At 35.2% G+C, this 18,737-nt stretch overlaps 3 protein-coding genes across 16 annotated transcripts in view; all 3 read left to right on the forward strand.

Moving 5' to 3' along the window:
• The first annotated feature begins 1,652 nt into the window (after window positions 1-1,652).
• On the forward strand, window positions 1,653-5,576 carry LOC131670734 (conserved oligomeric Golgi complex subunit 2). The gene is made up of 12 exons (XM_058946602.1): window positions 1,653-1,757; window positions 1,864-2,091; window positions 2,176-2,442; window positions 2,525-2,826; window positions 2,905-3,022; window positions 3,096-3,418; window positions 3,480-3,546; window positions 3,617-3,803; window positions 4,108-4,387; window positions 4,654-4,837; window positions 4,910-5,068; window positions 5,437-5,576. Exons 1-11 carry the CDS (start codon window positions 1,686-1,688, stop codon window positions 5,006-5,008), a joined length of 2,127 nt encoding a protein of 708 aa, XP_058802585.1. The 5' UTR covers window positions 1,653-1,685; the 3' UTR covers window positions 5,009-5,068; window positions 5,437-5,576.
• LOC131670735 (phosrestin-2) lies at window positions 5,484-7,669 on the forward strand. The gene has a single exon (XM_058946603.1). It carries the CDS (start codon window positions 5,532-5,534, stop codon window positions 6,795-6,797), a length of 1,266 nt encoding a protein of 421 aa, XP_058802586.1. The 5' UTR covers window positions 5,484-5,531; the 3' UTR covers window positions 6,798-7,669.
• A 2,641-nt stretch (window positions 7,670-10,310) lies between these two features.
• Window positions 10,311-18,737, forward strand: part of LOC131670720 (uncharacterized) — a 56,527-nt gene continuing 48,100 nt past the window's right edge. For 5 of the 14 annotated variants that reach the window (XM_058946565.1, XM_058946567.1, XM_058946569.1 and 2 more), the window contains exon 1: window positions 10,315-10,592. The gene's annotated coding sequence lies outside the window, so the exon portion shown is untranslated. Of the gene's footprint in view, window positions 10,593-18,737 lie in introns of all 14 variants that reach the window. The other 9 variants (XM_058946558.1, XM_058946559.1, XM_058946568.1 and 6 more) reach the window with 4 other exon arrangements.

The raw sequence follows: 18,737 nt of genomic DNA on the forward strand, positions 1-18,737 counted from the left end.
TTAAATAACAATATAAAATAATGTTTTCAATTTTTTTCTTGCTAACAACGACAATTTTTGCAAAATTTTATGGGTCCTCTCCTTCAGTTCCTCTCGTTCGCTCATCTTGTTAATATGAGACCTCGTCGTATACCCGATAAGAATTATACTATTTATGTCAATTCCATTATCGAAACACTACTATGACTTCATTTTATTGAAAGTCTTAACAATTATCAGCTTTCTTTCTTTTATATAATAAATTAAATACCTGTCGCTTAAAAACCGAATAGCATAAGGATTTAATAGGATTTCGGTAAAAATTAAAGGTGAGAAATTTAGATTTTGAAAAATATGTTTATTTAGCATTTTATCTTTAACGAAGTAGCTTGCAAGTAAAAGCTACGGAACATTTAAATTCAAAAATATTTGGCACGATACGTTGATTGCTGGACTCGATTGTAGCTCTGATTCTGCTATGAAAAAAATCCTCTTCGTTTTTCTTAGCGATTTTTTTGCATCCTGATATGTGCAAGTTATTTTTAGGTTTATTCATTATTTATGATTTTTATTTTAAGATTAAAATGCTGAAAACAATGACAAGTTATAAATCATTATCGCCCTATCGCTTAAATATCTATCGAAAAAGACAAATAAAAAATAATTACAGACAGTTATAATCGATAAATATTATTAAGAAATTGCGAACAAATACTGTTGTGAATACATGGAATCACTGACGGTTATAAAAAATATGTTATTTTCTTAAAACTTATATGACTCGTAGTACATAATTAAAATTTACTTTGATTTCAATTTTTGCACTATATGCCAAATCGAAGCAGACAGGCACTTTCGTTTATTTAGAAAAGCAACTCGGGACAAAGTTGATCTTCGATCGTTGCACGTATTTATAACAGCCGAAAATCCATCCAGCGGCAGAGTCGATAAGCTTGCCAACAATGTCGTATTCATTACATCAACATTCATTACATATTCAAATAATTCGTAAAAACCATTGTTAAAAATGTCTTAGTTTTTGCATCGCTAGATAAATCTAGAGATGTTTTGGCATGGCATTACTCACTAACATTTTTATAAACAATTTATAATAGGCATTTTTTGTGTCGAAATACTCATTTCTTTACCAATGTTTTTTTTATGATTTGCCTTAATTCCTCTTCATTAATTCAGTTGATTAACTACAATTGAGAGACGATTAAAAAAAATTTCTCTCCATTAGAGCGTGCTTATATCAATGAAGATATTAATCTTCTCATAATATTATTAGAAAATTCAAGCCTTGTTAGTCTTTTTTTATTATATTCAATTACAAGATATTATCTTTTTTTAATTTTAATTATGTCAATTTTAGTTTTATCGAGTTCCCTCAAATCAAAATCGATATTTGTACAAATAACATATTGATGATGCCACTTTCAAGGAATTCATATAAGGTGATTTGTAAATATTTGAATAAACAATAAAGCAACACACTATTTATAAATAAATGCTCATGGGACCGGAAATGAATCAATGAAATTAAAAAAATGTAGACTAGAAATTGAAACAGAAATAGAACTGGAACGTGGTTTATTTGACGTGTCTTTCAAAGATAACATAACCTCAGATTACTATAGTGATTCCAATAAATATATTTATTAATTATTTTTAATATATTTTGTGATATAATACGTTTATTAAAAATGACTGAAGAACATTTTGTTCCACCAAAAGCGCCGAAGGATTTATGTTTCAACGAAACAGATTTTATTCAGGTAGAGTAAAATAAAAATTTCTGCAATAATCTACATAAAACTGCTTAAAAGTATAAACTATCATATCGCTCTTAATGCAATATTTTATTTGAAAATTGCTTTTCAGAATGATTTTGATACGGATGCTTTTTTACAAGAACATAGGAAAAATGTCAGTCTTGAGAAAATGCGAGACGATCTCGGGGTTTACTTAAAAATACTTAGATCAGCTATGATAGAGCTAATTAATAAAGATTATGCTGATTTTGTAAATCTTTCTAGCAATTTAATAGGCTTAGATAAAGCTATTGATAATTTAGAGGTGCCCTTAGGTAAACTGAAAGAAGAAGTATTGGTAATAATGAACTATAAAAACTTTATGACAAGTACTGTTTTTGATGATCAATTTAATTGTCAATTAATATTTTTTAAATTATAGCAAGTACAACAGACTTTAGATAATACTATTTCAGAGATGACAGAGAACTTGGATAAACATAAAGAAATACGAGATAGGAAACAAAATATTCATAGTTTAATAAGATTTCACAAATCTATATCAAAAATGTGCAATATTCTCAATTCTTGTGATATGACAAAGATTAACTTAAAACCAGATGTTTTAGAACGTGCTGCGACTGAATTTAATCAGTTGAAATTTCACACAAGTCGTTGCAAATCTGAGCTTTCTACAGACCAAATCAGCGTAAGAAAACAAAATTAAATTTAACAGATAAAATAGTTTTTAATCACCAAATTTTAAAAAATTTCTATTTATTGTTATGTAGAAAATGGGTGAATTGGATGAGTGCCTCAAAAAAAGTTTGAGCTCATTACTAATAGCCTATGTAAACAGAAATGAAACTGCATCATTAATAAGATGTTTGAGAATATATGTGAGTCTCGATAAAGTGGCAGATGCAGAAGAAGTTGTCAGAAAGAAGATTGTAGTGCCTGCCGTAGAAAATATTATAAGTGAACACACCTTCCAAAACGACCCATTGGGCTTGAAAGGTACTTACCAAAAACTAGAGAAAGTACTGGATAATATTTTAAGAGAACTTTTAGAATTAACTTTACAACCTGATAGGTAATTAATTTAAGTAATACTATATTGTTTTACTACATTAAAAGTTCAGAAAATATTTATGAATTGAAAATTTTGTAGGATTACAGTAAAAGGTTTTAATTTCTTAGTGAATAGTTATTGGCCTGAAGTTGAGCAGAGAATAGAAGATTACTTACCAATCATATTCGCACCAGGAAATCCAGAATTATTTCACAAAGTAAATTTTCTTTTATTTATACAATGAATTTTTTATAAAATACATACTAAATTTAGTTAATTTACAATTTTAGAGATATACAGAAACATTGGATTTCTTGTTGAGCTTTGAAAGAAAATGTTGTACACCAGAGGTTGTTAATAGTCTGAAAAGTCATCCTCAGTACAAAAGATTTCTAAAAAAATGGAATTTACCAGTTTATTTTCAAATAAGGTTCCAAGAAATAGCTGGCACTGCAGAAAGTGTTTTATCTGCAAATGTTTCTGCAGCTTCAATAAGAAAAAACGAAAATTCTTTAAACCCAGACGATTTTACACTTCATGCAACAAATATAGTGTGGGACTGTTTATTAAGAATTTGGGCAAAAGAAGTTTTTCTTCCACAATTGTTACACAGGTAATTATTTAAATTTTATTTAAAAGGACATATGGTTTATTACTTACATAAAAATTTATAGGTTTTGGAAATTGTGCCTTCAACTGTGTTCTAGATATCAGGAGTGGATTCGTAATTCCTTGAAACAGGTAAATAATTCTAAAAATCATTACATAAAAAATAAAAATAATTAAAAATTAATAAAATATGTTATTTCAGGTTTGGCCTGTTACTACTGTAAATGAAACTGGTCGTAATTCAGAAGTAGACAATTCTCAAAGACTCGAATTTCTCGTCGGTCTTTACAGCGATATTGAAAAACTTTCCACAAAAATGTCTAATTTTATAATTATGATAAGCGATAGAATATTATTCCTGAGTCCTGATGTTATAAACTTACTCAATGGTAAATTTCATTCCTTCAATTTATCAAATAGTATAGTAAAAAAACCAATTGAATTATTTCCAAATTTATAACATTATCTTATACATTTTCGCGCTTGTTTACGCAATATTAAACTATAAAACAAAATACAGAAAGCTTCTTTGAATAGCAAACTTTATTCTATTCCCGTCTGTCACCACAGACCAATTACGATTAATTCAATATTCCATATTCAATATTTCAAGCTCATCAGAGAGCGTCACATAAACATATTTATCGCATTTGCGAACAAAAAATAAAATGTTTGTTTTTCCAATCCTAACAGAATGTACGACGGAAACAGTAAAGAATCTTCAGAATTGTCAAGAACCAGTGACACAGGAAATTATAAAAGAGCTTTTGGCACATAGTGCCATCCATTTACGCCAAATAAGCGACATTCCAAGATTATTCCGGCGAACCAATCGAGAAGTGCCTACGAAACCGTGCGCCTATGTGAAACGAGCTCTCGATTTTTTCACTACATTTTATGCCGATTATAAGAAAACTTCTCCTCAAAATATTCGGCAATGGCTTGTGCTTGCACTTACCGCATTGACTGAACAGTAAGAAGATTTAATATTAAAACTTTATACAATGTCATGAAAAATTTTGTGATAATACTTTCACTTACAAAAAGAACCTTTAATAACCGATCTGCAGTTTTCTTATATTTTTACTAATTGTAAACTGTTAAGTCATATCGCTGTTGAGTATTTCGGTTATATATTTCGTTACAGTGATTGAAATAAAAACATTTATATTAACCTCGAGGTGATTTCAAATACTACTTTGACGATATTGAATAATTTAAGCATTTCTTTGTCAACAGATATATGTCTTGCGTGAAAGACGTATTAACATCCATCCAGAAAATGGAAGAAAGCTTAAGAAGGTTGAAGAAAGGATTGAGAGACAAATCATTAGGAACTTCGGCAACTGAAAATCAAGGCACAAGCGACGATGATAAAATTCGTGTACAGTTATACATTGATGTTTTGAGTTACATTGAAATAGTAATATATTTGTTCAGTTTATGACTAACGTATAATTTAAAAAATGAATTAACAGTTTATATCTATTTTTAGATAAAAGATTTTGATATCAAAGAAGAAGACGTAGGAAATTTAAAAGATTTATTGGAAATTGTTGAAGCTGCAGTAAAAAATAAACTCGAGCTTAAGTAATATTTTGAACATTAATTTGCACTAATAGGACATCTTCAAATGCTCTAGTGATTTTGAAGAGTACGTTAATTATTTATTACTCTATCAAATATAAATAATTGCTTTGCTGTTTTTCAAGATGCACGTAAATCTTACGTTCTTCTACAATATGACGTAATTTCTATTTAAATAAGTTTTCTAAAAAAATCGTAGAAATGTTGCATGGCATTTATACTTATTGCCGTTAGTTTTAGTGAAAAAAATCCTAGCACCTAAGTAATAGCATTAGATACTATATCCACAGATCTGTTACAAAACATTCAATGCTATTACAATGACTCATATTATTTTTTTCTTAATAAATCCTTTCTCTGGAAGTTTTCAAACATTATATTTTTACTGCGATACACACTACAAGTAAATAATTCATTTTCATTTTTTTAAATCAGGCTCCTAATAACTAAGGATCCAAGGGAAAGGTCATGGTAGTCTGCACGCCATTCGAAGACCTGCTAGCGACGGAAACGCTCACTCATCCTTTTCAATGAGATTAAGAAACCTCGCAAAATCACACGCGCGCCATTCCGAAACACGTCAATGGTCGGCTATAAAAATCAGCGTGCAAGTCTCGCGCGCAAGCCAGTTCAAATCTGAAGTGCTAGTCAGAATGGTCGTCAATTTCAAAGTATTCAAGAAATGTTCTCCCAACGCCAAAATCGCGCTTTACCTTGGTAAGCGCGACTTCATCGACTATCTGAGTGGTATCGAACCTATCGACGGTGTCGTTCTTCTCGACCCTTCCTACATCGACAACCAGAGGAAAATATGGATCCAATTAGTCTGCAGTTTTCGTTACGGACGCGAAGAGGACGAGGTAATGGGGTTGAATTTTCAAAAGGAGCTTTACCTGTGCAGTGAGCAGCTATATCCTAGAGTCAAGAAGGTGGAGCAGAATTTGACGAAGCTTCAAGAACGTCTACTCAAGAAACTTGGTAACAATGCGATTCCATTCATCTTTGAATTTCCTCAATCAGCACCATCGAGCGTTACTCTACAACCTGGGCCCGAAGAAGTCGGCGAGCCTTGCGGTGTTAGTTACGTCGTGAAGGTTTACGCTGGCGATACTGAGACGGATATTACACACAAACGTAGCACCGTTGCAATGACTATCCGTAAGATTCAGTACGCTCCTACCAAACAAGGTCGTCAACCTTGCACAGTCGTACGCAAAGATTTCTTACTCAGTCCCGGGGAATTGGAACTGGAGGTCACGCTCGATAAGCAATTATATCATCACGGAGAGAGAATCGCAGTGAACGTATGCGTGCGCAACAACAGCAACAAGGTGGTGAAGAAAATCAAGGCGTTGGTACAGCAAGGTATTGACGTGGTGATCTTCCAAAATGGCCAGTTCCGTACTGTGATCGATGCAGTTGAGACTCAAGACGGATGCCCAATTAATCCAGGATCGAACCTTCAAAAAGTACTGTACCTACAGCCTCAGATGGAAAATAATCGACAGAGGCGCGGTATTGCCCTCGATGGTCAACTCAAAGGTGATCAGAGCGAATTAGCATCCAGTACATTACTTACCAGTCCTGATGCAAGAGATACCTTTGGTATTGTCGTTTCTTATGCCGTTAAGGTAAAATTGTATCTGGGAGCATTGGGTGGAGAATTATCAGCCGAATTGCCGTTCATCATGATGAGACAAAAACCCAGCGATAGATTGAGACTTATCACCAGGGATGACACTGTTGCTATCGAACATATGGTTGATGACAAGGGCAAAGAAAATATCAAAGCTTAAGTTGTTTGTTTTTTTCGTTCGTTGTTTTTTTTCCTTAGTTTACATGAGTACGGCTTCGTAGGATTATTTGTCGCGTGTATTACATTAGCTATCTATGTATTTAACTAATTATGATAAAGGGATCTTGCAAATCCAATTGGCAGAATGTGTTATGTAAAGTTACGTTATGTATCTTTTCACGTTACTTCTAGTCCGTCTTTACATCTGTATTTTGCTTTTGCTTTTCTTTTCAATAATTACTTTAAACAATTTTCAAAAAAAATTTTGCGATTCTTAATAAATGTACAGTTATTTGTAAAAATTGTCAACATTATTTTTACCAATAGAGATAATTAATGTTTATAAATTTATTTATTGTGAAACTTATTTGTAAAGTAATTGTTATTATATATCTTCTTTGACTGAATACAAAGGTGTGGAGTTGTAATGTGTGCATGGTATGAAAAGGTGACGAACGACGCTCAGTATTTTAATTAATTATTTATCGATTCAATTAAAAAAAATATCCTTTTTATGTTTGCTCGCTTTATGCTATGTAAAATTAATATTTAGAACTACAAGCAATCTGAATTAAAAATACACCAATACTTTCTAATTCCATATTAAATTTAATTAAACTTACCGCATGTTATTATTTACTAAAAAAACATTTTTATGATTGATTATTATTTTTAAATACAGATTTGATACACCTCCAGTATAGATTAAATTCATTTAATATTAAAAATAATTTCTGTACTGTTATGTTTAGATTTAGGCAATAATTTATTCCTTATTATTTTCAAACTTTTACAATGAAAAATTTTTACAATTAAAAACGTAAATTTGAATTGGTGATCGTAACTAGTGTGCACATACACATATATTTATATGATTTTGTTAATAACAAAAATAAAAAAAGATAAAATATCTATTAATAATATCTGTGTTTTTTATTGTTGTTGCCCTATTCTTTATTATGAAAATATTTTAGTCAAGTCGTGTTACTGAAACAGCCCACATGTTTTTTTTTAAACGTGTCCATAAAGTATATTAAAAGCAACTAAGATAGACGCTTACTGTCACTATTATAATTTTAGGTTCTATTAAATTTATAACATGTTAATTGTTTATGATTTATAAATAAATAATCTCTTCATTTTAAAAACCATAAATACTTTAAAATGTTGAAAGAATAACACATCGATCCTTTTCAGGATCTTCGTGTAGGCATAATAGAAGCGCTCAAATTAAGAGCAGCATAGACAAGACCCATGCTCTGAGTAGGGAATACGTGATCGGAGATCCGAATTCCATAGTACTAGCACACTTGCGCAACTGATTCAACTGAGCCCGTAGTCTTATGATTTACTTATCAATATTAAATTTGTAGGCCACGAGCGACAATAAATTCAGACTTTTCGTGTGCAATATAATTTTGCTCCCCGCGTTGCAATTGACCATTAAAAATTGAATTAAACGTATCCGTGTCACGTTGAAAAGATAAAATAAATGTCCCTGGAGTATTCAAGCTGGAGAAATTAAAGAATGTGCGTCCGAGTGATTATGTAATTTTTTCGAGTGTATCGATTGGTTTTTTCAATTATTTTTTGAGACATCCGTTATTTTGACATTGCCACACATTTCAGACCAATAACTCGATGAATTTCGTTTGATTTTGAAAAATGTCAAGTGCTTATATTTTTAACTAATGTTGTCTAATGACATGCTTATGTATTTAATTTGTACTTATGGCTCTAACATAGTTGTTCCTAATTTAATTATTATTATTTGTCTTTTAAGTTATATTGACTTGAAAAGTTTATTTGAAATGATTAAATTTGAAATTTCTTTATTGGTATTTTTATTATTTTTCATCACTTTTCGCAAAGAAAAAACTGTTAGTTGCTATTTCGAATTTATGAGTTGATGTAATTCAATTGTTTAAAGTTCGGTATGAATCTCCGCTGGCTGAGATAATTTTGGTTAGTGCTCTGTTGAGACCTTAGAGACAGCGGTTTCGGCCGTCGTCTACCTGGAATTTGAAATTAAGGTATGACAGATTTAGCCTGCAAGATGAAACGCAAACTCAAGTACTAATTGTACCGAAATACTTTATTGTATTGCGAAGCTTCATTACACAAGTAGGACGGCTGGCAACGAGCTACAATTAAACCACATCATAAAACAATTGTTGGTACATTAAATAATTTAATACAGTTGGTAATAATTATGGTTTGTCGATGTGGCAGCAGTAATCGTAACCATTTTAATTTGCCGTACATAAATACACATAGCCGTATCGAGTGCCCCAGATTTGGAATAAAGTCCACCATTCAACCTTATATATAAAATTTAGTTGAAACAATTGCAACGAGTATTACGTATCTCAGATTCCATTTGTTACATGAGCAGGTAACAGGTGACAAGCGCGGTATTTAACTCGCAGGAGAAGCAAAGGCTTCATGAGAGGGGAAAATATAATCTGCTATTTGGACTCGCTTCGGGTGTACATTACGCACGTGCTGTAATGGATTTGCCCTCCTATTGGCTTCAGTAGATTCACCCAGCTTGCAATCGCTTCGTAGAATGACATACAATTTTTCGAGGCAAATTTTTCAACTGATTAAAGTGACATGGTGTCAAAAGCGGTTATTTCGAGACTGAATTGAAATATTTGTTGAGATTTCAGATGTGATCTACTCTACTTTACGCATGCTGAAAATCGAACCAATAGAGGAGCAAACGGACGTTCTTTGTTATATTTATAACTAGCTTATCATATTTTATCAAATGTAGGAGTCAATTGGACGATTGGTCAGAATTGTTACCGAAATTTCGACAACTAAATTTTCACCTGCAATAATTACTTTGCGATTTCACACAAATGAGTAAGTAGTTAGCGCAGAGAAGCTTAAATACAAGGCAGTAATCTGCGCATTTACATTGTTTTAAAAAATTAATTTTTAATGATATAATGATACATATGCAAATATACGTTTCATGAAAGTATAATCAAATTTTATTTTAGCCCAACACACAGATTGTCTTCATGCATGTGCATATTTGGACAACTTGAACAATAAATTGACGTATTCAATCAAACAAACAACAATTTTTTCCATTAACAAATTGATTTCAATTTTGTCTATGAAACATAGTTTAACATGAAATTTTTTGTAAATTTAACATTATTTTAATTTCCGTTACATTTTCTCGGCTATAAGAGCGAATCACACATATTCAAACATTAATTTAATTTTCTTATCAAAAGTTATAATAGTCATTAAGAAACCATCAATAACGGTTTTTTTTTAAAAAAGCTCAATTATTAATTCAGAAATTCTTGAAAACCACCACACACATGCACACGCATTATCGTACATTCCCAGCTTACGGCAGCCCGCTCAACGATATTTTAAGAGTCTCTCTCTCTCTCTCTCTCTTTCTCTCGCACGCGCATATATCCCCGCTTTTATATACCCTCTCCAGTCTCCTTTCTCTCTCCTATACGGCTGCACACACTACACGCGTCGCAGCGCACATTCGCTTAAACTCGCCGGCGGGCGCCAGGCAGCAGTCAGCCTCAGTCACGCTCTACACGCCGCTGTGGGAGGATCGCGCGCGTGGCCTCTCCGAAAATATATACACATACATAAATAAGTAACACTAATCTTACACATATATTTACGCATACTGGTACGTTTATTTTATTTTTTGGTCTTGTAACGTTAAAAAATCAAGTGCCGTGAGTGCTTTTCCATAAAGACAAGCAGATCGAAGCTGAGTTGTTGCTGCTACTACATCTTTTTTAGCGTGAGTATCGTGTATAAAATCTATACTATTATTTAAGTATTTTGAAAAGAATTGGCTTTTCAACGACGATGAGAGCTTGTATTATATATATCCACATAGATTCAGTTGTGTTTTAAGACTCTTCAAGAAAGAGAAAGATTCGTAAAATTTTTCACTATTTTTCCCGAGAACTAAATTGTCATGGCTGCGTGCGCGCGATGATGTGTTTTGGAGGAGAGAGCAAAATAGTTTTTATGAGCATGTTGGCCTAAAATTCGCGCATTCCTTTTGAAAAATATTAAGTGGCATTTAAGATCTGACAGGCACGACGTGAATTTATAAATTTCAGTCCTCCTGACACGCGAATTCCATATAGGCGATCAGCCGGCGAAATCTAAAAATACGTATTGATCGCTCGACTTCGATTTCGGTTGATAATAATAATAACGGGCGGTAAAATTCCAAGAGTGTGAAAAGTGCAAAAGGGTATTATACGTAGGTATGAGATTGGATCGCAGCTTTATTTTTACTTGTTCGCGGTAATACGACACCCGTACACTCTTTAAATAAGGTGTGCGCATCGTCGGGCCGCCGCCGCCGATTCAAGGACAAGAATGTTCTCTCTTTTTTTTCTCCGCTGGCCGGCCGGCGACGACGACGTCGAGATATATACCTATATGTAGCCGCAGGCTATTGATGCCGGATTGTGCCGCGATTTCTGCCTTACCAACTCTCTCAATAATCGCATAAACATTGTTTTTATTTTTGTTTTTGTAAGGGTTGTTACGAGTTATGTTATTACGAGTCTAGTTTTTATGTGCAACAGTTATTGAATAATTGTCTGTGTTTTTATTACATGAGTATTTTACCGCAACGCTTTGATATAATATTGATGGATACATAAATTTTAATTACGGAAACCAACATCTCCTTTATTTCCCCAATATTAATGGTTAACTATTACAGACTTCGATTGATGAGCCACGTATGAATAAATAATAAATAACCCAACTAGCTCCTACATTATATTTAACGATACATTATCGCAAGTACTAATTCCTTTTAGACTTGCTTATCGAAAAGCACGGCGAAAAAGCTTTAATTTTACAAGCCGCAATATCAATCGGACGCGGAAAAAGGGAGAGGAGAAAGGTCGTCCTACCGACTTTCATCCCCCCTCCCCCTCATAATAATGTGTACTTGGATAGCGCGCATTTTCCGCCCTCCCCTTTCTCTTCTATCGTGAAATTTCCCCATTGACGTGGAATTTTGGCAAAGGGACTCGGCTCGACCACGCTTGAGTGCCCCAGCGGCTCCTCCCGTTCTCTTTGTCGCGATCAATGTTGCTAATATTTTCGCGATACACGTCGACGGAGCGCATTTCACATTGGCATCTCATTTACTTCATGCAAAAGTTTTACGGACGTACGCTTCCAATTTATCCAGTCATTGGCATTTTCGTTTATCAAAGCCTGCCATTTCTAGATTAGAAAAGTAGTAAACACTACGCACTACACTGTAAGCTTTAGCTCGCAAATTGGCTAACAATGTTTGTTTACATTTTAATAGGCCAGTCTAACGTATTCTATTACCGCGTAGGCTCCGTCAGTGTTTTTGTTTTCAAGTGGTTTTTAAACTTTGTAAACAGGTATTTTAAGTCGCTTGCTTCAGCGTATTCTCTTGGAAAGATGCTTTCTCCCTCGTATTTGTGATAAGCCGCGCAGATTTTCTTACATTGCAACAGGAAAATCGATGAGGTTGTGTGATAATGACGGCAAATGTATTTTCTCTCTGTATTTATGGTAATAATCGAGATTTGATAATTTATTTGATAATTTATTTGGTAATAAGGTCTTATATTTAGTGAGATAGAGAGGAGATATCGGGCACATAAGTAAATTTCTTACTCGACAATGCAGTTTGCAAAATATACTACTTGAAAAAGGATCGCAAGGTTGTATAAAAGATTAAAAAAATCAACGATCATCTCTTGAGACTGAGCCAAATCAAAGAGAAAAAGCAAGCCCAGGGGTAAAGAAAAGAACAATCAACTTGGCATAATAATAATCGCGTGTCATGGGTGTAGAGGTCGAAGCGCATCGCATATACCCAGGCGCGCGCGCATCCCTTCGCAGACGCTGGCATTGATTTCCTCTCCTCCGTCGGCGTCGACGGCGGCAACAGCGCCAGACTAAGGAGCCTCTTTTCCCTCCTCGCGATAAAGCGAAAGCACAAGGTCGGAGGGCAAAAAATTCCAGAAAGGGAAGACGATAAGACGCGTTTCTTTTTCGTCTGGCGAACAGGTGTTTTGTTTGATTGTCCATTTCTTTTTGGGCTGATTGGCTTTTCTCAATGTTGATGCTTCAGAGGATTTATGGATTTCAGCAAATAGGTATATGTGACCTTGTCTTCGCTCGCGAGTAGTCTCTTTTCTCCTCCAAACGAGCTTAGCACTATTAGTATCACTCTTCTCTCTCATGCGAACAATAAAACCGAAATTATGTATGAGTTAAATTTTTTTGAATGTTACAGTTTGTTACTTCAAATTGCTCGCAAACTCTACACAGAAAGAAACTGCTCTACACTCGAATTTTCAATAGAAATTACTATTTTATTTCCGGGATATCTTCTTTTTTTATTATAAACGAACAAAAATTAAAATATCTGTTGTATTTTAAAACGTCCTTGTTTTCTAGTTTTTAAAATATTTCTTATTATTAGTAAAAGCTACGATCCAACATATATCATTCCTTAAAATAAGAAAATTTTCAATAGCCATTGAAAATTTGCGAACTACATTGAAATTTAACATCAACAAAGTGTGACATAACACAAAAAATATTCTCTTTCATTCATAAAAAAATAATTTCAGTTAAAATGAAAAACATTCAATTAACGTACATGCTTTGCGTTTAAAAATAAAACGAGTAAGACCTTATCGATGTACGATTCATGTTACTTTTCGCAATAACATTGGTAATGATAAAGTAGAGTTTGCTCGATTTTCTCTTGGTGTCACGTTCACGGGCACTCAGCTTTTCAACGGTACATGCAGGCATTTTTATATCTTCTTAAAATGGTTTCTGTGCGTTTATCGAACAAGGAAGGGAAATATTATTGCATGGCAATTTAACTTTCTGGCTCTTCGACTGACTCTTAATTCGGGTTTTGCGCTACTAAAAATATTTTTCCACACTCGTAAAAGCCGCGTTTACTTTTACTGATATACACTTTCATGAATTTTCGTGACGCCAACGCTTCAACATGTTCTTTAAATGAAACCTGACTTTTGTCAAGATCAAAAGAAAAGTAAAATCTTTATTTAAATTTCAAATTTTTTTCTTCAAGACATTCACATTCCACCGCGATGTGAGATGAATCACATTTTATTTGCAAAGCGATAAAAATCCGTGACTAAAACGTTTTAATAAGAAGAGGGTTTCCCGGTAACCTTATCACTACTACTTTTATCAACCTTTTGAGAAAAAACTCGCGCGTGTGCCAATAAAAAAAAAGGTGAAGACACGTGAACTATAGCAACAAACTGGTGAAGTTCTACAAAGAGATTCGTGTGTACGTCGATCGCATCGAGGGACGTAACACACGAACGACCTTGGCTGGCATCTTAGCTGGTTTCACCGGTCATAAGTGTTCTCTCTCTCTCTCTTTCTCTCTCTTTTCCTGAGGTATGCGCGTATGTTACGTGAAAATTAAGGCCACACTTTCGCCTCTTTCGAATACATACAAGTATATGTATATTACGCTTCCGGTTGTATATGGGTGAACGGGATACTATTGGAATTTCGATGATATGAATGTTTTTTATTCAAATGCAGTCTATTATATTAGACGTATATACCGTTAGGATTCTAAGCTGAGTGTGCGCGGACAAGTCATCGTTGTCATCGTTGGTTTGCTGATCGGATTAACTTCTGAGCTGCTTGATACCTTTTTTTTTATTAGTTTTTCGCGTCATAAAATCGTGTGCTGGAATACACAATGTTTGTAAATTTGATTTGCAGTCATGGAGTGATAGGCTTGTGTCCTTATTTCGTTTAGACTTACGATATTTAATTGAGGATAAAGAGAACATCGCAATAATTGCAACGGTACAATTTAATCGATGTTATAAATTGTTGATGAACTAACATTTTAATACATCCTATCACGATATATGCTCCAATTTATTTAATTCAACGTTGAATTTATTTAAATAAGGCGTTTGAATTTTGGACTCATTTAATCACCTTATTACTGAATTAAGCACTTGCTATTATAAAAATGGGTTAAATTAACCAGACGTAATTGACATAGATTAATGTACCTATGTGAATAATTGATAACAGGAATTTTTTTTATTTTCCCTATAACTAGAAAAGATGCTCTTTAAAATATTAATAAACAAAATATATCGATTACATATTTGCTAAGAAGTCGTAGTTGATACGAAGAAAATAATAAATTAATAGTAATCGTGATCTCCTAAATCTTTCCGCATGGCTAAACCCAACCACCCCTTTTTACGAAGAGATTCCCGATTCTCATACCATCATATCTGGTCCTTTAACGGTAAGGGAGTAACGGTGTTTCTCTCATTTCATTTTGAGAACGTCCCTGGCGAACAGCTCGACAGACCTCCAACTATCCTCACTAAGGAGCATAGTCGAAATAATGTTGTCAGGTGTGTAGTGTCCGCCTAGGACGTTCTCCAGTTCTCCCCTACGCTCTGCCCAGCGACTGCAGCAGAAAATCATGTGTCCTCTACCCGGGTCGAGTAATAGTGACACCACGGTGCAGCCGCCCTTTCTAACCGGTGTAAGTACCGATATAAGATGATATGAACTTTTGTCGCTGCTCTCTGGCTAACCATTTGATGGGTATCATCCCGGCAATGATTACCTGAAAATCGTCTACAAGGTCACTATTAAAGGTGAGGGTCACTACCTCTGATAATACAGATCCCTTCCAGCATCCCAAGACAAAAAAGAGCGTTGTATAAGAGGAACCACAAGATGGGTCTCAACGCCGATTCCTACGGCACGCTAGACGTGACGTGCTTCTAACGTGACATGCTTTTTTCCGTAGTCTCGTACTAAAGCTCCCGGTCCTAAAGGTAATCTTCTATTGTACAGAGTTCGACGTACGTCGTGTTGGGAAGGGATTTTAAAATGTCCGTCCAACTGGCCAAGTTGAACGCGTTCTTCACGTGCAATGTGACGAGCGCGCATATGCCTCGACTCTTGCGGACCGCTCCATGCTTCCCGGATTCCACCTATAATCTCTTCAACCACTGTAACCGTGGTCTGCCCTTGAGAAAACCATACTGGTTATCCGCCAGCCCTTCTCCTCTATTCAGTTTCCACATAAGTTATAAGTCTCCCTTTATGAGCCGTTCGAAGACTTTGCCTGTTGTATCACTTCTCACAGGTAAGTATGCACAGTGGCATACTTACGACGATGCTCTGACCGGTGGTCCTTTCTCTTTATCCAGAAAAATAAGGCGTTGGATTTTCCAACGTCTGCCGAACGTGCCGTAGCGGAGGTACGCATTATTTTATTCAATAGCAGTTCTGGCTTCTACTAACTATGATCTTTAGAACTTCGTTAGGGATCTCATCCAGTCTCGGAGCTTTGCAGCCAACCAGGTCCGCCGTAGCTGCAAGCAATTCCTCCTCTGTGATAGATAGAGCGCTCTCATCCACAACGTACTGCTTTTCCTCTCATTCCGTATGATCGGGAAAAAAAGAATCTACGATGTTCTACATCTTATCAGTATTTGTAGAGGCGACCGGGGCTGTTTTGCCAAACTGCTTTGCGATGATCTACTACCCCAGCTCCCAACGGTCCTTATTAATATGCTGTCTCAACCTGTCATACATCTACTTCTACTGTCTCTGATAGCTCACTATACATTTTTTTGAGTCACTTTGTAGAGCACCTCCGACTTGACATTTCGGTGCCTCGTGTGAGTTATCCGCCATCTAAAGCGGTGGCACTTCACGTGCATCTTCATAATCTTAGGCGTCGACCAGTACATCGGCCACTTTAAGAACCTAACAGTGTCCACCCCTTTTTAATTTTCAGCATCACCTGCGTCCTGACCCCTTTCAACTTCCTCTTAACTTTATTGGTCTTGTCTTTTCATCATCAACGTCCTTCTTTTTCTTCTTATTCTTCTTTTGGGAGGTCTGGATTATTCAATCCTCCTCTTTTCTCTCTCTCTATTAATCACGAAATGTGCAACAGATCTAGCATCTGCGTATCTATCTTTGTTACCCTACTTATCTGTTTCAAAAGGCCTGGTTGCACTGGGCCAGTTGGGTTATTACTCTTTATTATTATTGGTATTACTCTTGCATTCTTTTCCAGCGCTTTTGGGGTATTAGATGGGCTTGGAGCACCTATCTTTCACACTTATCTTCATCTACGCAGTGGCCTTTTCGATCGTGATGCTGTCCGTAACAGCTGTCGCAATGGCTAGCTGCCTAAGTTGGACAGCGGCCTAATACACGCCGCTCTTGATTTTCTTAATGTTACCATAGTTCAGTACACGCTCAAGTCTTTTAAAATCTCGCTCAGGTTTTGCAGCAACGCATCTCCCTTTGGCTATCCGCGGGTTTCTGATTTTGCACTTTTTCTAACAACGACGACTACAACGTCGGCATGGCTTTCGTAGATGCCGCTGACGCAAACATAGCCTGACTCGTAGACTGGGCATGTGACATAGCTAACAACAATATATACTGACTTATCATATGAGAGAAAAAACCTCATTCAGAGTCGAACATCCTAACATACATCCTCGAGCCGGGAGTGGTTGTGGCAGTAGTAAAACTAGTAGTAGCAGTAATAGTCGTAGTAGCAGCAGTAGCAGCAGTAATAGTAGCAGTACCAGTAGCAGTAGTAGTAGCAGTAGCAGCAGCAGCAGCAAAAGAAGGTACATTCCCTACCGCGTGTAAACACATAAAAAGTACGCATAATACGTGCATCTCCTTGTGCGATATGAGGATGACGTCAACGAAGAGGAGGCCCTTTTCTCCCTTTTTTCCTCTTCCTTTGCAGGCGTACGCGTGCGAAGAGTATAGTTTATAAGCATGCACGAGCGTATATCGTGAGAACTCGCCGCGTGTGATTTCGCAGCGTGCATTTTTTGCATAGCTTTGATCGGACGAGGCGGCGCATGGTCCTTGCACTTTACCCTCAACTTCGTGCGCAGGACTAATTAATGTTTTTCCTCACGCCAAGGATGTAAGCGCGTAGTTATTGTTCGCTCTCTTCTGGACACTTTTATGCACGAACTATGTACCATGTCTTCTGCGTCATTGTATTTGATTTAATTGATACTTGTTGCGGATGTTTCTCTGAAATAGTGTCGTGCAACTCAAAGTCATATAAATTATGACAGACGAAGTACACGTAAGTGCCAATTTTGTTCTTTATCGATTTAAGGTTTTCTAGATTCAAGCAGAAAGCTTCAGAAAATATTACGAACGTGTAAGCACGTTATTAAATTCGTTGTAGTAAATTAAATAATTATTAATTTACTACAATGAACGGCATTTGAAAAAGTTCGTAAACAATGTAAATTCTTTGAAATTCAATTAATACTGAATGAATTAACGTGTATATCAGAATAATTTCTATTCGTAAATATACAAGACAGATAAAAATTCCATTATAAAATCGTTATATTATAGAAACAACTGAATTCCGCGCTAAAGTAGATACTTCGCAAACAGCATTTTATTTTTCTAAAAGTGAGAGAATCAACAGCCCAAATACAAAAGTCAGAGGAGGAATGAGGAATAAAACATCTGGTTGAAAAGGGCACGACTATAACGTAGATAAAACACGAGAAAAATTAGGAATTACGACGAAAAGTTTGATGTTGCTATGATTTATACATCCTCGATAGATAATATTATAGTCTTGATATTTTCGATCTAAATATTAGGCGTTCGCTGTGGTTACGTATTGGTAAAAAGAAGAATCGGCGCTGACGATTACGCACCTCGATGAATCACCTGTGGCAGCGTCACTTTGGCAGAAATCCACGCCTACAACAAATACGTGCATCAAGCGTTTTCGTATATTAATAAGTTTTTATTGTACGGTACAATTGTTGACTTCATTCGTGATTTTATTTTCAGTGTCACAATCAACTCA

Source organism: Phymastichus coffea, unplaced genomic scaffold (genome assembly GCF_024137745.1).
Source record: "Phymastichus coffea isolate CEN01 unplaced genomic scaffold, Cenicafe_Pcof_1.1 PCOF00114, whole genome shotgun sequence".
NCBI classification, from domain to species: Eukaryota; Metazoa; Arthropoda; class Insecta; order Hymenoptera; family Eulophidae; genus Phymastichus; species Phymastichus coffea.